This window comes from Bombus flavifrons, chromosome 7, assembly GCF_040668555.2.
Source record: "Bombus flavifrons isolate JBK064 chromosome 7, iyBomFlav1_principal, whole genome shotgun sequence".
Taxonomy (NCBI): Eukaryota; Metazoa; Arthropoda; class Insecta; order Hymenoptera; family Apidae; genus Bombus; species Bombus flavifrons.
This window is the reverse complement of record NC_138448.1, coordinates 11317966-11337681: the sequence shown is the minus strand read 5'-3', so window position 1 is coordinate 11337681 and position 19716 is coordinate 11317966. Positions and strand designations below refer to the sequence as shown.

The 19716-nt window shown below is 36.6% G+C and overlaps 1 protein-coding gene across 3 annotated transcripts; it reads left to right on the top strand.

Moving 5' to 3' along the window:
• The first annotated feature begins 374 nt into the window (after positions 1-374).
• mask (multiple ankyrin repeats single KH domain) lies at positions 375-19233 on the top strand. 3 transcript variants are annotated; one of them, XM_069116961.1, is made up of 28 exons: positions 375-729; positions 4150-4593; positions 5100-5247; positions 5395-5675; positions 5748-6033; positions 6130-6431; positions 6522-6737; positions 6810-7436; positions 7512-7638; positions 7710-8302; positions 8456-8638; positions 8764-8944; positions 9028-9402; positions 9527-9868; positions 9974-10165; positions 10242-10607; positions 10685-10839; positions 11304-11479; positions 11562-11694; positions 11879-12621; positions 12700-13014; positions 13131-13325; positions 13408-13555; positions 13652-13859; positions 14360-15183; positions 15307-16569; positions 16926-17117; positions 17485-19233. In XM_069116961.1, exons 1-28 carry the CDS (start codon positions 526-528, stop codon positions 17506-17508), a joined length of 9243 nt encoding a protein of 3080 aa, XP_068973062.1. In that variant the 5' UTR covers positions 375-525; the 3' UTR covers positions 17509-19233. The 3 variants fall into 3 exon arrangements, with proteins under 3 accessions (XP_068973062.1, XP_068973061.1, XP_068973063.1); XM_069116960.1 differs by having other exon boundaries at positions 8734-8944; XM_069116962.1 differs by lacking the exon at positions 375-729 and adding an exon at positions 2976-3199 and having other exon boundaries at positions 8734-8944.
• Positions 19234-19716: the final 483 nt, after the last annotated feature.

Sequence of the window (19716 nt, the reverse complement as noted above, 5' to 3'; positions counted from 1 at the left end):
CGTTAAATATCATACACGAATACTGATTTGTGTTAAACAGATGAGATTAATTTTAATTAAGTCATTAATCTTTTTCTCCTTTAAAATTGAATATATTGGAGGGAGAAAGGAAAGAAACGATTTTAAAATTTACATTTTCTTTTTTTAATTTGTATCATAATTGCTATAGTTTGTTTACAGATTTTATTCAAAATATTAGCGTATACATATATGATGAACATTATGGTAATAAGTATTAGGATTTGAAAAAAGATAAAGGAGGATATGAGAATATTGTGAAAGGAGAAATTGAAATTACCCGCCATGGAAAACGAGAGATGGCATATCGAATCGTATGCAATGATATAGATGGTCGAAGAGGCATCCGGGAGACTCGGTGTCGGCCATAGTAGAAATGGCGGGTGTTAGCTTACGTGAATGACGGCGATCGTGCTCAAGATTATTATCGAAAAGCAAGTGTTCTGTGTGTGTTTTGCGACACGGGAACGATACCTTAGTATCATATGATTCATCTGGAAGGTAAAGATGCAGAATGTAGCACAAGGAACAACCTCGGATAGTCAGAAGCACGAGAAATCAGCAAGCGTTCACCACGACATTGGAAAGACGTCGTCGACTCCCCAGTCTTCGAATTCCAGCCCTACCAAGTCAGAGACGGAAACCTTCTCCGAATTGCAGCCGCGCTTTATGGCAGACTCGTCGGAGAGCGAAGAGGACAGTGTTTCAGAGGTAAACCGAGTCAAAAAAACATGCCACATCGTGAATAAGGTATTCCTACAATCAGAGGTTGAACGCACGCATGTACGTATGCACGCACACGCATGAATTCGTCTGTCGCTTCTGTCGTCCATCCAGTTACCATCCCCTCCACACCCTCCTCCTCCGTCTTCTTTCCTTCTGTTCTCCTTTCTTACATACTTGCTTTTGCTCTTGCTCCTGCTTTTGCTTTCGCTCTTGCTTTTGCTCTTGTTACTGCTTTTGCTCTTGTTCTTGCTATTGCTTTTGCTCTTACTCTTACCTTTATCCTTATTCTTATCCTTATCCTTGCCCTTATCCTTGCTCTTACCCTCATCCTTATCCTTATCCTTATCCTTACCTTTATCCTTATCCTTACTCTTACTTGTTCTCTTTTCCTCTATACTATATATTTCTATACCTATCTATATGTATACGTCATAGGCATATATACGTGTATGTATGCTTACGCACACGTCAGCTTTTCATGAAATTTATTTGAATCGTTGCTAACCTTATTTGATATTTCCGAATTTTATTGCAAATCCATCTAATATAATCCACTTTTTATGATATAAGAGTTCGAAAATTAGTTGCATCAAAGAACCATCGATCAACATGCATATTTCTTTTAGCGTCAGTACTTATTCTTGATTTTGTATTTTCATATGTTTTTCTATTTATACTCAATAATCAATAATATTTAAAGAAGAAACTACCTATTCGAGAAGAGAAATAACGAAATTAACAGAATTATAATCTATATCGTCATATGAAAAATAGCATAAAACTTTTGTATCGTATCGTATTGTATCTTATTGTATCGTATCGTATCGTATTGTATCTTATTGTATCGTATCGTATCGTATCATATCGTATCATATCATATCATATCATATCGCATCATATCGCATCATATTGTATTGCCTGGTGTCTTGCAGTTTATTTAGTACAACCGTATAGGTAATTAAACATCGGTGGGTATTTTATAAAATTGAAAAAGCAATAAGAAATGATGACATTTGATTCTTTCTGGAAATCTTAAATTTGATTCCGAGCATGAGACGTTGGTACGAGAATCGCTAAACTAATAAATACTACGAAACAATCTCCACAAATTTTTCGACAAAAGGAAGAAAGGAAGAAAGGAAGAAAGGAAGAAAGGGAAAAAGAGAACAAGATGGGAATTTACGCAGGGATGTTATATAATCAAAATATATGCGTTATGATAGCTAATAAAACGTCATGGTGTATTGTAATATGGAAAATAATTTTACTTGTTTGTGATTTTATCAGAAATATACTTGCCATCTTTTTAGATTGTAGTCCACCTTATTGATCTTTATCTTTTATAGATCGTTTGTAGATATTTATTAAGTATTAGGCCGATCAAACGATTTCGACATTAGACAAAGTTGTACATTATACATGAACTACATTATAATCTAGGATAGAAATGATTGAAAAATTTGTACATTTATTTTATTTGTATAATCTGATGAAGGCACTCTGCAAAGGTATATGTGTAAATGATAAATAAAGCAGTCCGGTTAACTGCACTGCATAATCAAGCGCGTGCGCACGCACGTGTACGTCCATGTATATGTTTATACATTTATGCAAGTAGATATTTATGCATGTAGACTACTAGTCTGAATATGTATTGTGCAGAGAGGTATATGGAGGTAGAGTTTTCATTGAACTAGTAATCTTGCATGTAGTGTACGTTGGGCCGCGCGAGCTCTCGCATGTGCCTGTTCGTACATAGATAAGTGTATGTGTGTAGCTATTTTACGTCCGCTTGCACTACGTTGTGCGCCACCCAGCGGAGTTCTCTTCGGCCGCGTTTCTCGCGTATTCGTGCGAGTTCGTGAGCCTGTTTGTCTGCTTGTGGCCGTCTCTTTACCTCCTCTATACGTCCATAGGCGTATTTTTTATCTTACTGTAACACTTAACTGTTTCTGTTATACTGTCAACGAGATTTCGGCTCTATCCTTACCTCTGTTCTTGCCGGCTACTCATCGGTTCTGCCCTGTGTCGCTCGTGTTCGTGGCGTGGAAATTCTAGAGAGCAGAGCCACCATATTATTCTATATTCTACCAACAGCGGTTCTTAAACGGAGTTCTTTTTTTTCACCATTTTTTTCGACGAACAATTATATTGGCTAGTACGACGTGTGCTTACAAGATCAGTGAATACGCGACTCGTATCGTCGTTTTCTCTTTACTTTGGTTTCGATAAAACAAACGGGACGCGTTCACTACGCACGCAAAGAGTATACCAAGGAAGTGTCAGTTTCCTCCTTCTTGGAATGGCTGCACATTGTTCTTATGTCTCTGTGTTCACTGGCAAGCCGTTTTAATCATATACAGAAGATAAAATAGTTTCACCTACATTCTGATTTGCGTTTATGTCTCATTGGTTTCCACTCGTCGCGCAAGAGGATATGACCTCTACGCGAGATGTACGTACTATAATTTAGATCGTCTACAAATTATCCTTTTCTTTTTACAGACAAAACTTTCGGTTGAAAGCAATTTGATTTCACCTAAAATTTTCTGCGTATTGCAACGATATTGCTTTCTTTGTTTATATCATTTCTACTATTACCTGGCTTTTACTCTATTCTTTTCTATTCTTCATTTTTCCTCCATCTTTGACCAACACTTTCTCAACAATTCATTCATTTCATCTAATTTACCTGAATCTCTTTCCTATATTTCTATACAATTTCTTCTCTATTTTTTATCCTTTTTTCCTTCCATCCTTTCTTCCTCTTCTTTATTTCTTTTTTCCATTTCCATCAAGTGGAGGGGATTTTCTGTTATACAATAACCTCAATTACCATTGTTCTTGCATCTCAGCAAAATTGTATCATACATATTCCACATATAAACTTGTTAATTTTTTACATTGATAAAATATCAGACTAAGGTCTACCTAATTTAAAATCTTTCAAGTTTATTTTAAGCCACAATTATAAAACTTGAGTGAAACAGATATATTAAGGAAATATGACTCGGCAATCTTTAGATTAATTTCTATAATCATTTTGTGTCTTTCCTGATAAAAGTACTGAATCAAATTTAGTAATTAATAGTTTCTTTATGTAGTTAATTTATTATGAATTAAACATATAAACTAAACATAATACGTATTTATAATAGTGATAAAAAGAAATTGTGTTATTATAATTACCTATAATATTCTACTAGAATTTCCTAAGTAGAAGGAAGCAGTACCCTTGCTGGAATATAGTTTCATATTTATTATCTATTTATTAATACATCATAGTTTATGATACGTTTATGTCAAGTGAAAATTTACTACGCTACTTTTATATCTTAATTATTAGGTTTAAATTGTTTTTGTATATTGATTTTGTTGGAAAAAATTTTATCTTATTATTTACAGGTGGAGTGTTTTGCAATTGATCAGGTTGAATTAGACGAAGGTCATCATTTAGAATCGTCCAAGCTTCTATTAACTTCTGAAGATCCAGAGAGATCTGTGGATCCTGAAACTCAGGCTCGATTAGAATCGTTGCTGGAAGTAGCTGGTATTGGCAAGTTGTCATCAGGCGATGGGAAGCACTTGCCTGATCACGAAGTGCTCCGTCGCATAACATCTAGTGTTTCTTGTGCATTAGATGAAGCAGCAGCTGCATTGACTCGTATGCGCAGCGATAATCCACGCACACAAAACGAAAAGCGCTCTCTTGTAGAGGCTTGCACTGACGGAGACGTAGGTACTGTTAGAAAATTATTAACAGAAGGACGCAGTGTTCACGAGACTACAGAGGAGGGAGAGAGTTTGCTCTCTCTCGCCTGTTCAGCTGGATATTACGAACTTGCTCAGGTTTGAATTTTGTATATGATCATTCATTTATGTTATAAGTGCTCATTTTGTATCTGTGTGCTAGTGCGATCTTGCGCGCATGTAAAAGACAGAGAGAGGGAATGTGCGTGCAAATGTGCGTGAGTAAGAGAAAAAGAGAGAAACAGCTTTTCTTGAAATATTTTATGTATAATTTCTGTATACATGTATTTGTATGTACACATTCAGATACAATGTTGTCATTATTGCTGATATTAAATATAATCTTTATATTTTGTCTTTTTCTTCTAAGCATATGCAGAAGAATATTAAAGATTAATTCAATATATCATTTAAGGAGAAATATTAAAAATAAATAAAACGAACAATAATATCGTTCAGCCTATTTGTAGACAACTTTTTATAATTTCCTATTGTATAAAAATAAATTGAAATATGTAATGTTTTTGACTGTATTGTGTTTGAGTTGCAATAAATGTATTTGTTCCAGTTATTTTGTTTTATTTGATTGATCTTTTTATGAGCAGGTACTTTTGGCAATGAGTGCAAACGTGGAGGATCGTGGCATAAAGGGGGATTGTACCCCTTTAATGGAGGCTGCCAGTGCAGGGCATGTAGATGTTGTAAGCTTGCTTATTGCGCATGGAGCTGATGTTAATGCTCAATCTACTTCAGGTATGGAATGTAGTTGTAATATTCATATTTATGATTTATATCTCTGGTATAATTTGTAAAGTTTATAGTCTATAGTTTATAAAGTTTTAAAAGAAATATTTATACATCTATATATAGTAATAGATAAATCAGGCTCTATATTTTTAGGTAATACACCTCTTATGTATGGCTGTGCGGGTGGTCACGAAGAGGTAGTGCGAGTATTATTAGAAGCAGGTGCCAATGTTGAAGATCATAATGAAAACGGTCATACACCTTTAATGGAAGCAGCTAGTGCTGGACATGTTCCAGTAGCTAAGATCTTGCTAGAACATGGCGCTGGAATTAATACTCATTCCAATGAATTTAAAGAATCCGCGCTAACACTAGCCTGTTACAAAGGTCATTTGGAAATGGTTCGCTTCTTATTAGAAGCTGGCGCAGATCAGGTACCTGTTGATCACTGTAGTTGTTTGCTTTATGGGATTGTATATTTTAAACTGAATTATTTTGTCTTATAGGAGCACAAAACTGATGAAATGCACACTGCCCTTATGGAAGCATCGATGGATGGTCATGTAGAAGTAGCTCGTTTACTCTTAGATTCGGGTGCCCAGGTGAATATGCCAACAGACAGTTTTGAATCTCCATTAACTTTGGCTGCTTGTGGAGGTCACGTTGATCTGGCTATGCTCCTGATTGAACGAGGAGCTAATATCGAAGAAGTAAATGATGAAGGTTACACTCCATTAATGGAAGCAGCGCGTGAAGGTCACGAAGAAATGGTTGCTTTGCTTTTGAGTCAAGGTACATCACAACTCTCGTTCATTGTAACAATCGAGATATAATTATTTAAGAAATTTTCCCAAGGAAAGTAAAATTTATATATCTTGATATATATAGGGGCGAACATCAATGCTCAAACTGAAGAAACACAAGAAACAGCGCTTACCTTAGCCTGTTGCGGTGGCTTTCTAGAAGTTGCTGATTTTCTAATTAAAGCAGGAGCTGATATTGAATTAGGTGCCTCTACTCCTCTAATGGAAGCTGCACAGGAAGGTCATTTAGAACTCGTTCGTTACTTACTTGAATCTGCGGCAGATGTCCACGCTCAAACTCAAACAGGAGATACTGCATTAACGTATGCTTGTGAAAATGGTCATACCGATGTTGCGGATCTCTTACTTCAGTTTGGTGCTGATCTGGTACTTCCTTCTTAAATCAAAATTATTTTAAAGAATATATACAGAACAGTTATTTTATATTTTTCGCCATCTCATTTCTATATATTATAGGAGCATGAATCAGAGGGAGGAAGAACACCGTTGATGAAGGCATGTAGAGCCGGCCATCTCTGTACAGTTCAGTTTCTTATAACGAAACGTGCAGACGTTAATAGGCAAACAACGAATAACGATCACACTCCCCTCTCGCTAGCTTGCGCTGGTGGACATCTTGCAGTTGTAGAGCTTTTACTTGCTCAGTCTGCTAATCCGTTTCATAAACTGAAGGTATGTGGCGTGTAATAATGGTTGACGAGTTCTTTTATAACAGCATCATAAAAAATTAAAATTTTGTTACAGGATAATTCTACGATGTTGATAGAAGCTGCAAAGGGTGGACATACCAGTGTAGTTCAACTTCTATTGGATTACCCTCACAGTATTATGATGACCACACCTCATAATGCAACACCTACGCCTATGTTGCTCCCACAACAACAGCAGCAACAGCAGCAGCAACAGCAGCAGCAGCAGCAGCAACAATCACATCAACAACAACAGCAGCATATTACACATCAGCAGCATGTGCCCCATCAACAACATGCATCTATGCAGCCACAGTCACACCAACAACAGCAGCAACATGCTGCCGATCAATCACAATCGCAAAATCTTCAACCTAAACACAATACACAAAAATCGTTACTAAGAAAAAACCGATCCGTAACGATGATGCCAGACACAAGTCTTACTTCCGCTGAGGCGCAACAAGTTCGTTCTCAGCCCGCAGGAGAATCAATTGTAACCACTAAAGATGATACCAATATTCTGGATAAAGGTAGTGGAGGATTTACCAATCTTTCAGAACCTAACATCAGCCTCAGCCCTGCTCCAGCGCCAACACCAGGGTTAAATGTTACGGATAGCCGAAAGAATACTCGACAAGAGCAGATCCTACATAAGCAACAAATTTTTGAAGAATTACAAGTAAATATTCATTTATTAATTTAAGGTTTCTCTTTGATATTCTCAGTGTATTTCATGTCTTATAAATGTTTTTAGAGGGTAGAGAGAGAACTTCAAATTAAAGGTCCAGGACATTGGTTCTGTAGTGCAAAGAATCCTGTTGTAACTCAACAACAGCAACAGCAGCAAGAAGATTCTAGTGATCCAGATACATTATCATCAGGTATGTGGTTGAGTTCTTTTTGTTGTGCTCGAAACACTTCTAATAACGATCGATGTATTTTCGGTCGAAAGGTTTAGTTTGCAGTACAAGTGGCATGCCCGGAAATTCATTAAGTCATCAAGGCACCAGCCAAGCAATGTCACTGTATAATGCATTTCTTAGAGGAAAACGAATTGCACAAGAAGCTCAGTTATCCTTAGCTCCAACCATATCGGAAACTTTTCCCACGACAAACGCTTTCCCTACATCTCCTCCTCTTTCTCTTGCGACGATACCTGTTACATCATCCGTTCCATTGGTTACTTCAAATACATCTTCAACAACTACGCCAAGTCCTCCAAGTATATCCACCCCTCCCACCGTTATGGCAGTTTCCCAACCCATTACCGCGAGTAGTGATGTTAGCCAGAATACTGCTATAAGCGATCGCCCAAAAGCGAAACCTGTCTCTAAAAAAGAAGGTAAAAATATCCGGAAAGCTTCGTCCAGTGTAATGGCCGGAAAGTTGCAGCAACAGCAACAACAACAACAACAAGCTAACTTGATGGCTGGTCTTCAACAGCAATACCAGCAAAAACAACGACAACATACTTATCAAGTCCAACAGGTACACCAGCTGCAACAGCTGAACCAACAATTGCAGTTACAATTGGATCAAGTGCAGGTTTGTTCTTTAATACTTTTAACTTTATTTCTTCTTCCTTTATTTATTGTCAGTTTATTTTTCTTCCGTTTTCTCATCTGTTTTTCTCTTATCCCTTTTTCCTTCCAACATGTTGGCATGTTATATATCAAAGTATATATTATACCTGGTTAGGTACAGCAACAACAACAACCACAACAGCAAGCTCAGCAGCAGCAGCAGCAACAACATCAACAACAGCAATCACAATCACAGCAACAAACTGGAGTAGTAACTGCTAATGGAAATAATATACTTATGCCCACTCAATTAATGTCACATCTTCATCCAACGCACTCCCATCATCTTCACGATCAGGTAATTATGACTTATGTCTTACACAAGGATGTGTGTGCGTATGTGCTCACATACGCCTGTGTATGTATGCATATATATATAAAAATTACGTGCAGCAAACAACTCAACAAAATCTAACGGAGCAGGCAGATCCTGACTTAGCAAGATTACATCGAGATGGAGCTTGTCCCTTTGTTGCTGCGGCTCAAAAAGCAAAGGCTCTTTGTACAAGTGAAAGTGTTATAAAATTAGAAGATGGCACGCATATTCCTTTGGATGATGCTTTTGAAATTTTTCGATCTATTAGTTTTGATGATACTGTCGATGGTAAATATTTAAATAAAGAATGAATTCCTTTTTTTTCTTCAATTGTTCATAGCTATTTAATGATATATTATGTTCTGATTAAGTAGCAACAGAAGATCAAGAAAAGCTTGAATTGAAAAGATTAGAAGTGACAAATGGTAAGGATTCTCAACAGCAACAACAACAACAACAACAACAGCAGCAGCAGCAGCAGCAGCAGCAACATTTGCAAACAACGCAAATAGTTCAACAAACAACCAGCCCTTATACTTCTCAAGAGTATTTTACCAATCCTGTGTTACCAACTTTGCCTTCGCTTCAAGTAACTAGTGCTGGTGTTCAAATACAATCTGATATATCAGCAGGTTTGCAGTTAACTGGTCCACAATCCCTACAGAGTCAAGCATATAAAGACGGATTTTTGGAAGGTTTACGAACCCATTTTCAACCACAATTGTTACTGCAATCCTCCCAGATAAGTGAGTTTTATATATATGATTAACAAAGTGCCTTCACCTTCGCTTTCTGTCTTATGCATTATATTCAAAACACTTGTGACCACATATTAACCCTTAACGTGATCATATATTTGTTTCTGATCAGCATTTCCAACACAAGCTTTGCCAACTGTAAGCGAAGCAACAGGAATAATAGATAGTATATCCCATCAAACAAATGGTTATGCTCAATCAACAACCTGTAGTACTAATCAGGTTCAAGTAGCTACTCAAACCCAAGCGCCAGCAACAACAACTGCTGCAACCATTGTTGCTTCAGATAAAAAACAAGTTTATACAGCTCCAACGACCGGTAAAGGAAAAAAGGGACGATATCCACTTCTGTCACAACAACCATCATGTCAACAACAGCAACAACAAACTGCCAATACCCAACAGCAAACTCCCAATTTTCCCAGTCAAAATTATCAATTGGACCCAACGACAGGTACAAAACTTTTCTTATTAGTATAAGCAGAAAATATGTAATTTTTTAATCATGCAAATGTTCAAGAGAATTGTACCCAATTTTTAATTGAATTTTATTACTTAGTTGCTGGTCAATACACAACAGGTGTTCCAACAGTTGGTGGTTATACTACTAGTCAAGTACCACCTGCATCATTTTCTTGTATGGACGTGGATTCTGAAACTGACAGTAATCATGATACAGCTTTGACATTGGCATGTGCTGGTGGTCATGAAGAACTCGTTGAACTTTTGTTAAGTCGCGGTGCAGATATAGGTATAGATCATAAGCACGACATTAAAGTATTATACTAAATATACTAAATATTTACAAATTTTTTAATTTCTTACAGAACATAGAGATAAAAAGGGATTTACTCCCCTTATATTGGCAGCAACAGCAGGTCATCAAAAAGTGGTAGAGATTCTTTTGAATCATGGAGCTGATATAGAAGCTCAATCTGAGCGCACCAAGGATACACCTTTGTCTCTTGCCTGCAGCGGTGGTAGATACGAAGTGGTAGAGCTTCTCCTTAATCGGGGTGCTAATAAGGAACACCGTAATGTTTCTGATTACACACCTTTGAGCCTTGCAGCATCTGGTGGATACGTTAATATAATAAAGCTTCTTCTTAGTCATGGTGCTGAAATTAATTCCCGGACTGGGTCAAAATTAGGTATTTCTCCACTCATGCTTGCAGCCATGAATGGTCATGTTGGTACGTTCATTATAAAGTGGTTACTATTGTAATAATATAAAATCTTGTATTATAAATATGTTTATAATCATTTATAGCGGCGGTCAAGCTATTATTAGACATGGGCAGTGATATAAATGCTCAAATAGAGACGAATCGTAATACGGCGCTAACTTTGGCGTGTTTTCAAGGAAGACACGAGGTCGTTAGTCTTCTTCTCGATCGAAAAGCTAACGTAGAACATCGAGCTAAGGTATAAACAAATGTGTATGTGTACGCGTGTGTATTTTAATTTGTTTCCCCTCTCTCTTTCTTATATATTTCTAATTATTTGTTTAATATTATTAATTATTATTATATATATATTATATATTATATATATATTATTAATATTAATTATTTGTTTAATATAATCAATGTATAAAATATCTATGACGAAAATACATATATTGAAATATGCAAATTTTGCATAGTACAAAGTATAAAAAAATTTGATCAACTATTGTCATTTGCCATTTTGTACAATTGTAGTTTTGCTTTTTGCTTTCAAAGTTTGTTTAAATTTAGTTAATTGTAAAAGTTTGAAGATCATTGATCTTTTGTTTTCTATAATACTTGAATTTCGAATTGGTAATATATAGCTTTGAAATACTGTGTTAAACATATATGTATAATGCTATATATTGTGAAATATGAATCTTATAAAATTTTGTTCAGACCGGCTTAACACCGTTAATGGAAGCGGCTAGTGGAGGATACGTAGAAGTTGGACGTGTTTTACTTACTAAGGGAGCAGATGTTAATGCTACTCCCGTTCCATCATCTCGCGACACTGCCCTCACCATCGCTGCTGACAAAGGACACTGCCGTTTTGTAGAATTATTATTGTCAAGGTAATATCTTGTTATTATCTTATTTTATGAAAATTCTGTTTTGTAAACCTAATCTAAGTGTCTTATAACATGAATTTCACAGAGGAACGCAAGTAGAGGTGAAGAACAAAAAAGGAAATAGTCCATTATGGTTAGCGGCAAATGGAGGGCATTTGAATGTTGTTGATTTATTGTATCATGCTGGAGCAGATATTGATTCGCAAGACAATCGAAAGGTATGTGAAAAGTTAAAAGTTAGATGTACCACAAAATCGAATTAAATTTTTTTAATCATACTATGTACATTCTGATTTATTCTCTTTCCTTTCTTTTTTAACTTGTTTGTATATATTACATGTTACATGTACATATTATATGTATAAATATTAATACGTGCGGGTATGTGTTATTCAATTGCAGGTTTCTTGTTTGATGGCCGCTTTTCGTAAAGGACATATTAAAGTTGTTAAGTGGATGGTAAATCATGTTACTCAATTTCCAAGTGACCAAGAAATGACGAGGTATATAGCTACCGTCAGTGACAAGGAACTCTTAGAAAAATGTCAGGAATGTGTGAAAGTTATACGTGCGGCAAAGGAAACTCAAGCAGCAAAAGCAAATAAAAATGCAACGATACTATTGGAAGAACTTGATATGGAAAAGACGAGGGAAGAGTCGAAAAAAGCCGCGGCTGCTCGCAGGAGAGAACGAAAGAAAAAAAAGAAACTTGAGAAAAAAGAGGAGAAACGAAAGTTACATGAAGAATATAAGAAAAATGAAACAAATTATGAAGATAAAGAGGAAAATGGGAAGAAATCCGGAGACGAGGAATGCGATAGAGCGGATGATAGTGAACACGAAACTGGAGACAGTTGTGAAAGAATGGACAGTATGCCATCACCGGTTAACAGAAGTCCGGAAGATCCTTACAGAGAGGAAGGCGATAGCGGAATCGATGCGAATAGTCAAGGCAGCTGTAGTAGTAATGACGTCAAAGCTAGAGAGAAAAAGAAGGAGAAAAAGAAAAAGAAAGCTAATAGTCCAAACAACAATGAAAAAGACACGTCTCCCCAAAGATCTCCAAAGTCTGTTGTCACGCAAGGCACTACTTTGTCACAAAATTCTATTACACCGACAAAATCTCAAAACAATACGACCGAAAAGTAAGTTGGAAAAATAACGATATGAGTGATTGATGAATTTTTTTAACGTTAGACTCTCAAATGATATTACTTTTTCAGGAGAATTATGACCAATGTTTCTAATACAGTATCCGTATCCGCAACCTCTGCTACAATGAGTTCTAGATCTTCGGCTGTAAATTGTGGTGAACGTAAATTGAAAGGTCAACTGGTATTTGAATCGTCGAGGCATCCTGCCGATAGAGAAGACTTTGAAGCAACTGGCAATGAAACATATATGCCTGGTAAAGGCAAGAAAACTTACAATAATCAGTATGATAGCGACGCATTGAATACTTCTACGAAGTCAAACAACACAACCAGTCCTAAGCAAGCAGGCAAACGTGAAGAAGGCTGGAAAGAAGTTGTACGAAAGTAAGAAGCACGATTTATATTGCTGATGTTATCATTTTTATTGCTATAATCATTGCCATTGCTATTATGTTGTGGTGTAATTATTAAATAAAAATCTGATGTAACTTCGAAAATAGGGGACAGTCGGATGATTCTGGGAGATTTATGAATTCACCATTCCGTTCAAAGAAAGTATCTGTACCACCAAATGCTATTAGTCGAGTTATCGGAAGAGGGGGAAGTAATATAAATGCTATTAGAGGTGCAACAGGAGCGCATATCGAAGTTGAAAAACAAAGCAAATGCCAGGGCGAACGAATTATTACTATTAAGTATGAGGGTTGACTATTTATTTTCTCTTGAAAATGATCGTTTAATATATATGTGATAATTTCATATTTTCCTCATTTACAGAGGATCGTCCGATGCGACAAAACAGGCTCATACATTAATAGCTGCTCTCATTAAAGATCCAGATGTTGATATATTGCAAATGCTTCCAAAATCGAAACTCACAGTTGTTACTACTTCTTCTTGGGATAAAACCGTATCTACTGTAGCTGTAAGACCATCAAATTATTATACCAACAAGACTGGAAAGATTTTATAATTTATAGCTGATTCATTCCCTAATTTCTTTCATGTATTTCAATTTTAGTCGAGCAAAGCAAAGTTGGGTCCTGTAAATAAACCTCCAAGTCTAACGTCTAGTTCCAGTAGTACGCAAATTAATAAATCTAGTTACACATCCGGAGTTTCTACCGTTAATCAGTTGATTCCACTTCGATCGTCGTCAACCATTAAACTCGCTGGACCATTTCCAACGCCTTTGCCACGCGCAACAGCACCCAGACTTGTGGCTGCGGGTAATAACAAATTAAAATTTCTCTACATTAATTTTGGCTAGCGTGTACTACGCTCTATACGAATATACAGGGTGTGTCCTCTAAGGTTAACCATTCTTCAGGCATTTTCAATAATTTGTTAAAGAAATGTTTTGAACAAAAATTAGTCAGTTTTCAATTCGCTAAATAAAAAAATTTTAAAAAGAATTTTTTGGATAAAAATTTAAGGTTACCTTGACTTCTTTTTAGATATTACAATATATTTATTATTCATTAGTAGTCAAATGTGTAGCAAAACAAAAACTAACCAACTTTTACTTAAAATATTTTTTTGGCAAATTGTCGGAAATGTCTGAAATGTGGTGGTTAATTTTACAAGATAAACCCTGCATATATTGTATATCTATTCATATATATACAAAATATATGCAGAAAAGCGATATAACATCGTAGTAAAACAATAATGTTCATTTAATTGATAAACGTTAAATTAATACCTACGTATCTGCTTGCGTATATAGCTGAAAAACGAGCTCAAGCTGTGGCAGCCCAGATGGCTTCGTCATCAAACACGAAGACAACAATGTCATATACGAGTGCAATTATGACCGCTGGACGAGCAACAAAAATTGTAACGACAAGTACCACGCAAACGTTTGCAGCGAAGTTATCCGAGATCACTGCCTCAACGCATACATCTACTACCGTCATGCAGTCTACTCATACTACGGTAAACAAGCAAAAATCGTTGCAAGCAAATTCGGTGACTGTTGTATCAGCTACAGCTGCGGCAATGGCTCAGAGTTCGTCTCAACAGTCTGCAGTCAATACATCGCCAAAACACTGCCGACCACTGCCTACTTTGTCTGCTCCACCAACTATGGTCTCCCATTATTCCGGAAAGTCTACTTACTCTCCCGGCTCGAACGTGGCAGTATCACCGGCAACAAGCACTGTGGTTGCATACTGCTCGGAAAGTACTGTCACTTCGACTTGTTCGAACTCCTCGATACGAGTCAGTCCGTCACCCCCGATATCATCGCAATGTCAACAACAATTGCAACAGCAGCAACAGCAAGCACGTAGTCCACCACCTATTGCATCGACAATTCAAGAGCAACAGCAACAGCAGCAGCAGCAACAACAGCAGACGAATAATACACCTCTCGAATATTCCCTATTCAATGACACGTTTACGAAAGTTACACAACAATCCATGTGGGGTAGTCGAGAAAATGAATCTCAGAAGGGTATGAATTTCGCGACTGTAGCTGGTGGTGGTGGAGTGTCCGTTAACATTTCGGGTTCATCCTCGTCTAAATTCATCGACAGCATACCTCCTCAGGTTAGTATTTGCAGTAATGATAGAACGGATAATAACTTGTTATTCCAGGCTACCCTGTGTATCCATGATACTGCTACAATGCGAACGTTGTTAGTTCAACAATGTTCTCCTTTGTTCATGTAGGTGGATGCTTCGAAAGCTCCTGGATATCGAGGGACAGCTATGTGCTCCCCCGTTTCAAGTAAATCAAACAATACAACTAATACGAGCGCGACTAGCATAGGAAGCGGAGGTGTATCATCGAATACCGGCCATAATCCTATTCAACCACCGCAATTTCAGTCGTCCGGAAATTACAATGAACATCCTCTTTCAAGCAAACCACCAGGTAGTTTGGCTGTAGCGCGGCCGGTAATTCCTCAGCAAAATATAGAAATGGGAGCAGCTATGGGAGCTCAGTTTAGCAGACCAGTGTTTCAAGGGGAATTGACAGGAACTCGCAATGCGACAACCCATCAGCCACACGTGATTGCCTCTACATCACAACCGACGTTGGACGTAGGTTTGTTTAAAGGAAACAACATCGGCTATGAGCATCCAAACGTGAATTCAAGTTTATTAAAGATGGTACCAAACGAAGGGCAAGGTCATCCGCTTTTACCTTTTCACCCGCATATGCAGAATTTCGCGCAAACAATAGCGCCATCTGCTTCGGTGAACACTACAGTCAGTATGTCCAGATTAAACCCCAGAGCGCCTGACTTTTCTAGCTCGTTACATTTGAATAGCAAGCCTCAAGTGACAATGTTTAACGCGGGTTCGGCGGCGGCGGGAATGCATCCAAACATGTTCGCCACTGTACCGCCGCCTCCTCCGTCCGCGATCCAGTCTAATAACCTGGCAATGCTTGGAAATTTTCCTTTAGGAAAATATCAGGCACCATCTCGAGCCACTCCTGGCAATACCGGAATCTCGACTAACGGGCAAACTCGTTGGCCGTTCGCTCCACCGCACAATAATTACCCGCCCCATCAAGATCCAATGATAGGCCAAATTGGTTTCTCCAATCATTTGGCAAATTTATCCGCACAACCTGGAAGCATTGATTTGATTACAAGCCTAGAGAATGGCGGTTCACCGGCTATATCACCTTCTTCGCCGGCACAGGTAGCTCAAGAAATGAATCAGCTTAAGATCGAGGATCGTAAAGTACCACGACCCATCGGTACGGAAAGAGCCTGGAAAAATTACGCAACGGCAGGGATGGGACCCGGTGGTGATGCTGATTCCATTAATTGGATGTTGAACAATGAAAAGCTTGTTGGATCTTGGGCGAGTTTGGCGCCGGGCATAGACAGACATCAAATGTTCCGATCCAACGCTACTTACAATCGTATATCCAACGTCGATGCCGAACTTCATCACATGATGGAATCTTCATTCCAGGTAACTTCTCTATGTCATGCATCTCATCTTTTATTTCTTTATTTCCTTTTTGCTTCCTTCTATCTTTTCTTTCTTCTTCCTTCCTATTCGAATATTGTGTACATACACAAAGTATACAATTCATTTAAAATCATACCTCCCTCTAATTTACTGCTAAAAATCTTTTGGAAGTGTTATAATATATAACACTTATATATTAAAAAAAAAAATATATATATATAGTATAACTATATATATATATACATATACATCATGAAAATACAATACAAATAATGTAAGAATATTGATATTAATTTATGTGCATAATTTGCATGTTTAACTTTAGATTTAGTAGTTTCAATTTGATTTATATGCAGGGTCACGTTGACACTCAGCAGCAGCCATTTCCCAATGGAAGCGCGACCACTCTATCTCTGATGCCAGGATTAACCTTATTGCCGGGACAGTTTGGTACGCCTACATTGACAGAAATTCCTCCAAATGAAGCAAACAAAATGGATCCACCAGCATGGGGAATACCTGACACTGTTCAAGACAAGCAACATCCGGTATGTTACAAATTACTTTACGAAGAGCTATAGCATAACTGATGAAGTAGAATTCAAATTACAAAGTTAAGTTTCTTTCGAACCAAAATTGTCAACGATTATGCGTGTATTCTCATCGTGAATATTTAAAAATTGTGGATAATCAAATGTATTTATATACATATGGAGCTCGTATTTTTATTAAATTCTCGTTTGATTTCTTTGTTCATTCATACGTTATTTGGAACATTTTGTTTGTGCAATAATTTCATGTACTAATCTAATCTCCTCCTTTATTTGCATCACCATCACTTTCCATTTTTCTTCTAATGTCATATCCCTTATTATTTCTTTTTACATACATCCTGAATAAATAATTTGATTTCAGGCATGGAATAAATGGACTCATTAAAAAGAAAAAAACAGAAAGAGGGAGAAATTCTTACCTGGATGAAATGAAATAAAACCTGGAATTCGAAGTAGTAAATAGATGTAACTGGAATACGAAGCGTTGTTTTTAGATACTTAAATTACATTATTATCCTAATTGTATCCATTGCGACACAGATTCGATATTATTTGTCATGTTAGGTGATAAGGCGGTAAATCCTTACAACTTACTACTATTTGTCTAGTATAATCATGCAATACAAGCAATTATCAAATACGATATGGAAATGTTAGAAAGAAAAAGGGAAAGATAGTCAGGTGAAATTGAAACAGAACAAAAGATGTTTGTTACTTGTTTCTAATTCATTTTGATCGTACTTCGACCACGCTACTTCTGTACTCCAGGATTGTTCTGTAACCAATTTTTTAACATATGAAATATTGAGAACAGTTTACGAATCTTCTTCCTATGCTGATCGTTACCGCGGATGGATCAATTTGTCCAAGTTACGAGACCCGAACTTTACGATATTTGATAGACATTCGTCATAATAAATTCAAATGCGCATACGATAAGTACATCAGCTTTCGCTTCACTTGTAGCAGTACATCTCGAATTAAAACCTTCTATCCTTTTTCTGTTCCTTGAATTTCGTGTATCGAATTAAAAGCTTCGTTTCAAGTGTCCTACATGCGTGCGAAAATAAAGGCTTCGATTTGCCACAGGGATAGCCGAATAATATTATGTTAATTAAATGATACATATTAATAACAATAATAACATTATTATTGTCGTATCAAAATGAGTTATTTTTATCTCTGGGTAATTGGGTAATTATATATTTTGGAATCAAAGGAAACAACCGAAGTAGAAGAAACAAAAACACGAGGGAACTTGTTTCCAATTTCTAAGCACTATGTGGTATAACTTTACTTTTTTCTTCTTTTTTTCCTATTACTTTTATTCTCTACCACTACTCTTCGCTAAATCGCTATATCGTTTCTCTTTCTCTCTCTCTCTCACTCTCTCTCTCTCTCACTCTTATCCAATCTTCTCTTCCTTGTTATTTTCCCTCAAGTACAACTATATATATTTGTTACTGAGTATCAAAAAGGAAGAAAAGGAATAAGCAAAATATCATATAATATAATATAATCCGCAAAACATTGGTACGATTGATGGTAATGATCTCGTATCAGAGGTTCTCCTGTTCTGTACACAATTTTACACAAGACTGTCGGCACACATACATATGTGTATACATATAATAGCTACATTTCGCGTTTAGCCTCTTCGTTTTTTTTCGTTATAATTTTTTGTTAAAGTGAAACTCGCGACCCATTATGCCCGTAAGCTATCGCTGATTATCAAGGTCATGCGAGAACACTTATGTTAAAATGTAATAAAAAGGAATATGGAGAGAGGGGGGAAAATGTAAAGGAAAGAAAGAACGATAATAAAGTGTATAAATGAGAAGCGTAAATTAATTACTTGGGTGAAACAATACACAACAGACATGACGTCGCGAAATCAATCGTTCAATTAAGACCTTCCGTACACGTAAAAAAGGAACATAAGAGAAAAATAAAAGGAAAAAGAGACAATGCGAACAAAAATTGCTGATACGAGTTAATGTATGCTGTAATGATACTACATTAAATATTATGTATAACGAATCTTATTCTGATGAATGAATATCGTTGATTACATTAAGCAGGCAGTGGGGCCGTCGTCACGTAAATATAACTTTATGCGTCCCTAGCAACAGTGCTATTATAATACTATTATTGCTGTGGTGGTAATAATGTTTATTATTATATTATGGTTATTATAACATATAACGTAACTATAGGAAATGGAAGGTAAATAGTAAACGTCATCCACTGTTTCGGCTGAAACTAGTACGAGTAATAAGTATTCTACTAGCTGAACACTCGATAACACATAATAAGAAATGTTCATTTTGATTGAACATTTGAAAATCTTTCTTAACGGGGATTTCAACAAGTGTTCAATATACATAGCGACGATATCGTAATTGAAACGGTACCCTACATACACAGGTGTAAGATTTCCTACCCGTTTCGATAAAAGCTCGTGGAAATTGTTGCGAGAGCTTTCGGCTCGATTAATTCCAGGGAGCGCTTCAATTATTGTCTAAGATATATTGTTATAATAATTTAAAGCCTATTTTCAAATTTGATTTATGATAATTGCAATATACGATAC